At 36.4% G+C, this 8,537-nt stretch overlaps 1 protein-coding gene across 1 annotated transcript; it reads left to right on the top strand.

Moving 5' to 3' along the window:
* Positions 1-7,186: 7,186 nt before the first annotated feature.
* On the top strand, positions 7,187-7,970 carry LOC114722962 (uncharacterized). Its single transcript, XM_028909082.1, has one exon. The coding sequence runs from the start codon at positions 7,232-7,234 to the stop codon at positions 7,694-7,696; it is 465 nt and encodes a 154-aa protein (XP_028764915.1). The 5' UTR covers positions 7,187-7,231; the 3' UTR covers positions 7,697-7,970.
* The last annotated feature ends 567 nt before the right edge of the window (positions 7,971-8,537 follow it).

The raw sequence follows: 8,537 nt of genomic DNA on the forward strand, positions 1-8,537 counted from the left end.
TAGGTAGATCCCTTTAATACATTATAAGCATAAGGGACTAGCTTCCCGCTATGACCTGGTCATTCCACTATACCCAGCATGGGTAAGGCTGATAAAGCAGGGCAGTAGTGTTACTAGTGCATTGGACATGAAGCTAAACGACCTCAGTCCCAACCAGCTATGCTCAAGGCACACAATCCCCAGGGCGGGAAGGAACTTCTACACTGATGAGCTCGTTTCTAACAGGGAAAAGGTTACAGAACTCTCCTGATATACTTTTACAACTTGGTTTTCTCTAAAAATACACACCATGAATACCTCTATATTTTTGCCCCAGAGCTGACTGCTTGAAATCTTAAGCATTTGCTTCCTGAGCCCTCAAAGCTAAATTAAAATGTAAGATCCCGATGCTAGATTTAACAAAACATTTTCTAAGTTATTTCCCGAATTGACCCACGTCCTGACATCTACATGCTCATAATGGCAAGGCTAAAACTTAAACCAAGTTATTTCCCATACCCAATATGTTAGTATATGACAATCTGTATCAATGTGAACCAGAGATAGAGATAGTCAAACTTGTCACCTGGTAGCATGCATAATAAAACTGCACATCTAACACTCTGACAGTACATTAAGTAAAATAATAAAAAGTCAAGTATGGAACATAATTCAATGCTGAGGTCCCATGATTTATTCATGTATAGTCCCTCTATAATTCACCAAATCAGACATAAAGTAGATAATTAAGTAGGACCTTCATTTTTTTGAATATTTACATTATAATTGATTACCAGTCATTTTGCAAGGCAGATATTATCGCTATATTTGAAGGCGGGAGAAGCTTGGAAATAATTGCAGCAAAGAAGTACCCAGCAAAGGATAAAGAGCCAAGGGATATGAAAATGCATCCCCAAAATGTACTCCCTTTAGATGAAATCATTCGACGGGACCTCCAAGAAGGGTAGCTCACGGTCTAGGAAGATTATGCCAATCTCGAGCAAAACCAATGCCCGAAAAAAAAATTAAATTAGAAGGGAAAATTTTAGAGATATGATTCGTCAGCTTAGCAACTAGCAAAAGACACCATTTTCAATCCTACAAAGGAATTTGGAAAATATATCAGCTTCGACACGGCTAATTTTATCACCAAGATAAAAGTGGGAACCAAGAAAGTACCGTGTGAAGCAATTTGGTTGATATAGGCAGACGAAATCAAATATCAGCAAGAAAGAACGAAATTAGGATCTCCTATACTCCGCAGGCAGGGGGGTCTAGTGGGGAGAAAAGAATGCAGACCGCGACTTCGCAGACCCAAGACAACGGCTGAAGCATATGCACAGCAATTAATCCTAGAGGCAAAACGCACCGTTGCGTTTGCTTTTTCTCTCTTTTTTTTTGGGGGGGGGGTATTTTCCTTTTTCTGTATTTTACATGTTTCTTAAGCCTCCCCACACAGTATTGTTTTGGCCCAAAAAAAACACACAATATTATTTTGGCCAAAAAACACACACAATATTATTGTGTTTAGTTTGGCGTGCTTAATTAGAAAAAGGGGGTCTCTCTACTTTTCTTTTTCTCTATTTCTATCCACTTCTAATTCCAACCATAAAATTAAAATTTTAATGTTCTAGATTTCATATTTTATAAAAGTATAAATAAAATGTTAAGTTTTTGGAAAATGAAAAAAAAACTAAATTACTAAATTTTAGTCAGAATAATTCAAGACAATAATAAAAGTATTTTTAAAAATATAAAATCTGTACCATTAAAATTTTAGTCTTAAATGGTTCAGTGATTCCTTCAAAATTAAAACTGTGCCGGAAAAAAAAAAAGCTACTCAATCTTTGTAGGAAAATAAAAGCTAAGAATTGACAATTTTGAATTTTTCATAATGCGCACGGTAATTTTTGAAGATGCATGTACATGTAGATAATACTACTTCTAATCCTAATTATAATACCTCATTTTATAAACTATAAATAGGATCTTATAATTAGGACCAGAAGTAATATTAAAATTGCATGTCATATAGCGTGCTTTTATAAGTTTCAGTATTTTTCTTCATTTGTATCTGTATTTTTTTAATAATTCGGTGCGAATTAATGCTCTCGTATTACTAGAGTAAAATCATTATTTGAGGTCCGAACGTGACCAAAACTGAACATGACAACAGGAGAAGTGAGGGTGAAAAAAACGAAAAAGAGAGCATCAATGAAACAGAATATTTCAACCATTTCAAAAGCATACACCAATTTATATTTGAAGTTATAGTTCATTTTGCAGCAAATCAATGAACAATACAATAAGGTATTTGAAGTGAGAGGCCTGTGACAGCATATACTCCATCCTGATACCTGTCCTTGTTATAAAACAACTTTTAAGCAATAGATAATTCTTATTATGTGTCACTGAAGCAGGGTATTATATATATATATATATATATCTATAATATCACCTCTTAACATTTCATTAATTGCAATGACTTCTTATATATAATCCATGATCTTGAATATGAGTAAATTTGAAGGTTTTAATGACTAGATCATTTCTGCTCGGTTTTTATGAGATAGTTAGAAATGTTCCCGCACACATATACATATAGAAGTAGAACCGGTACCAGACATAGAATTGGCATGTATATATCTCCTACACCTCTGTCTCTCTGTCTTCTTTTCCATGGAAGCTATACTCCTCCAGTCTTTAATATTATCTCTGGTCCTAATTATAAAATCTCATTAGTTGTCTACGAACAAGGTCATATGATTAGGAACAAATGTAGTGTAAGACTTAATTGTTGATCTTAATCTTAAATATAAAAGACATTTTTCATATTAATTATTTTTTTAAAATTATCCTTGTTAATATTCTATTAACTTAAGAGAGAGATGAAGAATATCAAGGAAGATGATTGCGGTATTTTAAGAAAAAAGATGTCATATTCTTATAAATAACAACTTACCTAACTTTTTAATCTAATCATATTAATTAAATAGGTTCTGGACATGCTTCATGTGGGAATTTTTTGTCACTGTGAAGAGGGGGTCATAGGATTCTGTTGAAGGGACCATTATTATTAGGTTAGGCTTCGCCTGACTTCAAAATATAATTCAAAGCCCCAGGCCCCTTCTTCTTTATTGCCATTGGTCGCTGCACTTTAATGCGCCACCATCCTACTTCATTCAAAACAGCACATTCAACTTGTGCTGCGTCTCCATGAAGCTGCATAAACATATACTATCTTGCAATTTCTCGGGAAGTTCAGTTTGGAATACATATATATATCCAAGTAGTGTTTTTTTTTTAAAAAAAAAACCAGCATATCCAAGTAGTTAATCCATATACATTTACGGATCTTGTATATTATATCCAAGTAGTTTTGTTGATACCAGTTCATTAATGTTGGCAATCAGAAAGGAGGAATTGGAGATTGCGATGTGCATCGATACGATATACCATGTTAGGAACTTGTAATCTGAACAACACCAAACACTTCTTTTAAAGGTTTCTTAAGCGTGGAGTCGTGATGGGTTCAATGGCTGTCCAAAAGGTATAATGGACGTGTGTGAATTATAAGAAAAGATGAAAAATATCAATACAATATAGTAGGCCACAGTTTCTGTGAAACGCAATGAAGGAAGGATGGGAACCTAGAAAGCATAAATCCACTGAATTGGACGATGTAGGAATGAATGATAATAATAGTTGAGAGAGAAGAAAAGAAGAGATAAGTTAAAGATCGCTTTCATCATTTAAAACAAGTAAGAAGGTACACAAATTAAAACTCTGGCACAGGGCCATTAGGCCTTCCCCATGTAGTTATTAATTAATTAATAATTAGGTCTTGTCATTCTCACCCAAAAAAACCCTACTATACGTCTTCTTCTTCTCCGTCACCTTCCTCCTCCATTCTGACCCACCCATATCCCCTCCCCCCCTTCTGTGGTTCTTCTTCTCTTCAAGGAATAAGAAATCCTTTATCTATAATTCTTTCCATCTTCGTCGGGTAACATGAACCCAGTTAATTAAAAGTTTAAAACAACAGGATAATTGTGCAGGAAGATAAATATTAATGACGTAAAAATTAAGGAACATGCATATGATTGAGAAACATAGATACCATACTAAGTTTAATCAAGAAACAAATAAGGAGTTTGAGTAATCACAGGTAACCGAATGAAGCAAACGCATCAAGTTAGAAACCATCACGAGAGGGGGGAGAGAGAGAGAGAGAGACTTGCACGAAAACAACGGCGGGAACGTGGCACCAAAGTAGGGTTGCCCAGTACTCCTCATCAGATTCCCTCTCCTCACTCACGTCACCTTCCCACGTGTCCCTTCACTATTGGCTTGTCGTTTTCTGAGCTTCGGGCCGAGCTATGGATAAGGATCACGGAGAGTGGCGATCATTTTCCCTCGGTAAACCCTTCCATGTCGCTTCTGCCCAAAACGACCTCAAGTATGTAATTAATTATTAGTATATTCTATTGAGTACGGCGATAATAATAATTAACTAAAACTAATCAAGTGCTTTGTCTGGGAGCGGGACCCGCTCCTTACTGGGCGATTCTAAGAAGATCGTCTCATGCGGATTAGAAGCCGTGGGATGCGCCGAGCTAGTCCTAGCAAAGCCAGATAGATCCCTTTCCTGCCACGCTTCTCGTTTGCTTGCTTAATTACCCTCCAACCAATCATTCACTTCAGAGTTCAGACCATAGCTTCATCGCCATATCACTCGGCTCGGCTCGGCTCGGCTCTCAGAAATTGAGCGCGTGGTTTCGAGATTCGGCGCCAGGAGAAGATATTAGATGGCATATAATTGTGTGGACGTGGCCCCATACCATACGATTAACTCATCTGCTTAGTCATTAATAAGTTCTCGAACTGACTCGAGTTGGTTTCTTGTTAAAATTACTCATTTCTTAATAAATTATAATCTTACACCAACCAATTTAAGTGAGGAAAATAACCACGTCTTCAGAAGTCGTCGTGAAAAAAGAAGTATCCCGTGAGAGATATGTATCATTCTAGAATGCCATTAAAAACCATTCAAATTGTTTGGCCTTACAAATTTTGAATAAACCAGCCGTGTGTGTGTGTGTGTGTGTGTGTCTTGAGGAAAACTATTAAAAAAAAGGTATGGAACATATCTTGTCTCATACCATGAGGAACAGGTTGTTTCTCTCCGTTAAACATGTGATTTAGTGGAATTTCATTTCTCCCATGCATGAATGAATTTTGAATTATATATAATCCGACCCGAAATACGAAATAGGCATGGTACACGTATTTGTGTAGTTGATAGCTGAATTGTCAAAGCTATTTGGCTCGAAATTTTGACTTTTTTCCTCTCTCGTGGGTAAACAAGAAAACGAGTCACAAAATCTTATCCGCCACGTATTATCTATTTGGCGCGGTTTAAAATGTTGCCCCTACGACTGTTATTATCGTAATGTTCTCCCATTTATGAAATCCATGCCATGTACGGACTCTAAAACAAAACTCCTGCTACAGGCTGCGTCTCTTCGTTAAAATCCTCGCAATCACCCCAACACGTTAATATAATTCCATGATTTTTTTTCTTAAAAAAAAAAAAGAGGTAAGATAATGAAACTTATGAGATATTATAGTTGGGAAAACAAGGGACGATATGTGGTGTAATTTGCTTATTAATTATTTTATGGGTGTGAATTTGTTACTCCTCCGGTCCTTAATATAAGACCCATTTAACTAATTTGATTAGATTAAGGAAGTTAGGTAAGTTAGTTAATTATAACAAATGTGACGCGTTTTTCCTAAAACACCATAATCATCTTTATTAATACCTCCTCTCCTTCTTGTACTTGATTATGGTTGAGGGAGTATCTATAGGGGTAATTTAGAGAAAATTGATAAATATGAGAAATGGGTCTTATATTTAGGACCAAAATTAACTCAACAATTAGGTCCTATATTAAGGACCGGAGGAGTATTAATAATGTGATCATTTGGATATAGTACGTATGCACGCAGTAGTTTCAAAATTCTAACTACCATAACAAAATTAGTAGTTAACAAACAGTTTTGAAATTATATATATCTCTAGACATCTAAATGTCAAAGTTTAAAGCCTCAAGCAATCAAAGGAAGCCTTGCATATATACATTGTTTTGAGAGAAACCAGAGGCGACTGGATTTCGCGTTCACTTAATTACAATCATAACACATGGGAACAATTATTTGATGAGTAAAATGCGTTTAATTACAGATTGAGGCTTTTCTTTTAGCTTGTCTAAAAGAATCATTCTCTCTTGTAAAACCAAAATAGTACTACATAAAATCTCATTTGTAGTGCAATTTTGCACTCCCAACTATGTCTCATATTTATAACCGGAGGTAGCTAGTATTATACCTATTACACGTATATGCAATGTGATAGGGTTTAGTCACCTACTTTGAACGGCATTAAACATTTATTTTCTAGCTTAAATATTTTTAGATAGTTTAAAGTAATATCAATATCTTTTTTCTTTCCAGCATAACGTAATATCAATATCAATATCAATATCAATATATCAAGCTTCGTGTGCAAATGCAGAAAACTAAATATTCACATATCGATTCACACGCCTGCGATTTCTATTTCTAACTAATTAATTGAGTCTATAACGGTGACCGACCAGCAAAATAAATAAAAATGGTAATTGGGGAATTCATATTTTTAACTAGTCGCTTAAAAAAAATCCAAACAATCAAATAACTTCTCCGTGTCTACATAATGGACAAATAACTTGCTCGCATTCGCTTGAAAAGATTACACTTTTTACAATATTAGAACTTCTGTGAAGTAAGTAGGCAACGTGAAGATAAAATGAGGGGAAAAAGAAATTGAAAAAAAAATATTATGAGGGGCGATATTGGGTGGGAGAGAGGGAAAATGTTAATGGGTTAAATTAAAGAGTAAAGACGTGGGCCAAAAGAAACGGAAGCTGATTTAGATTTTAGGCAGCCGACTCACACAAAATAAGTCTTTTTTTTATTATTATTTATTAGAGGCACAAAAATGAAAGTTAAGTCTGACACACAAAGGAAAGAGAGAGAATTTTAGAGAGAGGAAGGAAGAAAGCGGGGACCGCACTCAACGCCTTTATGGTGACGCCAACACACAAACCCAATCAAACCTCCACTCCCTCCCCTTCTCTATAAATACCAAACCCCCTCTTCTCTTTCTCTCTTCACTCATTTTCGTCACAATCTTCTCATTTTCTCTGACATGGCCGACGAATTCCAAGAGTCCGACGTCATCTTCTCCGATCACTACCACCGCCAGGCCTCCGCCGCGGCCGCCGACCACGACGACAGCTTCGTTGACGATGACGATTCGTGCTTCTTCGACAGTTACAGAGAAGTCATCGCTCAGCCGCCGCATCAGCATCATCAGCAGTGGAATTCGCGGAGTAAGTCCAGCAAGATTCGGAAGAATTCAAACAAGATCGTGGCGAACTCGCTGCCGGTGAACATTCCGGATAGCATATTCCGGTGTATGGACGCGGAGGAGCAGCTGGAGGAAGAATGGGAGGACGAAGGGATGGTTCCGCCGCACGTGCTCGTCGGGAGGAGGATCGCAGGGAAAATGGCCTTCTCGGTGTGCACGGGGAACGGCCGGACCCTCAAGGGCCGGGATTTGAGCCGTGTCCGGAATTCCATTCTAAGAATGACTGGCTTTTTGGAGACCTAATAATTAACGCTTCACAATTTACACGTACGTAACGACTCAGCTAGAATTTTGTTTGCCCCATCGATCACAGATTGAAGAGAACATGAGATTGTTCATTACCTTCATCCTCATGCTTCTGGAGTTGTTCTAGAACTTTCCTTGATTGTAGCAGAAAAACAAACAAGTGTTTTTTTTTTTTTCCCACAAGCTACTCAGAATTCATAAACGGAAGTGAATTGAATTCCATTTCTTACACAATTAATATATATACATATATATATTGAACTTGCTTTAAGCTTTTGTGAAGATTGGACAGAAGATATTGGGGGAAGACGAAGCTTGCTTCGGTGACATAGAAGGCGGTGCGCATTGCGCCCACTGGTGTGAGACAATGCTCTGGAGCTTTGTCTGCTCACAAAACAGCTGGTTGGTTCTCCTCTCGCATAAATTATTAAAAAAAACCAAGACCCCGACAATAAAAGGGTTTTATTATGGTTTTAATAAATCTGTGGTGTATATAAATAAATAAAAACTATCTCTTTCACAAATAAAAATAATTCACCCACCTTTCCCATTCAAAAACTTCCATCCGTGTTATTTATTATTCAACCTATCCATAACCAAAACATGTAAACGAATCATTTGCCTCTCATTATAATACGAGTCTTATATGTCAAAGCCAGGACTCAATATATATATATATATAATCGAATTTTCCCTGCTTTTTATTATTGTCGCTTATTTAATTAAGATGGTTATTCGAAAACAAAAAATGCACTCTTAGGTTTCTGAAGACAATAATTTTTTATATGGTACTCTTCCGATTCTAGATATATTAGTATAAAAATTTTATATTTAGGAT

Source organism: Neltuma alba, unplaced genomic scaffold (assembly GCF_004799145.2).
Source record: "Neltuma alba isolate B1F8T4 unplaced genomic scaffold, ASM479914v2 tig00012116_pilon, whole genome shotgun sequence".
Lineage (NCBI taxonomy): Eukaryota > Viridiplantae > Streptophyta > Magnoliopsida > Fabales > Fabaceae > Neltuma > Neltuma alba.

Coding starts and splice junctions, on each gene's coding strand:
- LOC114722962 (XM_028909082.1), top strand. CDS start 7,232: ATGGCCGACGAATTCCAAGAGTCCGACGTCATCTTCTCCGATCACTAC.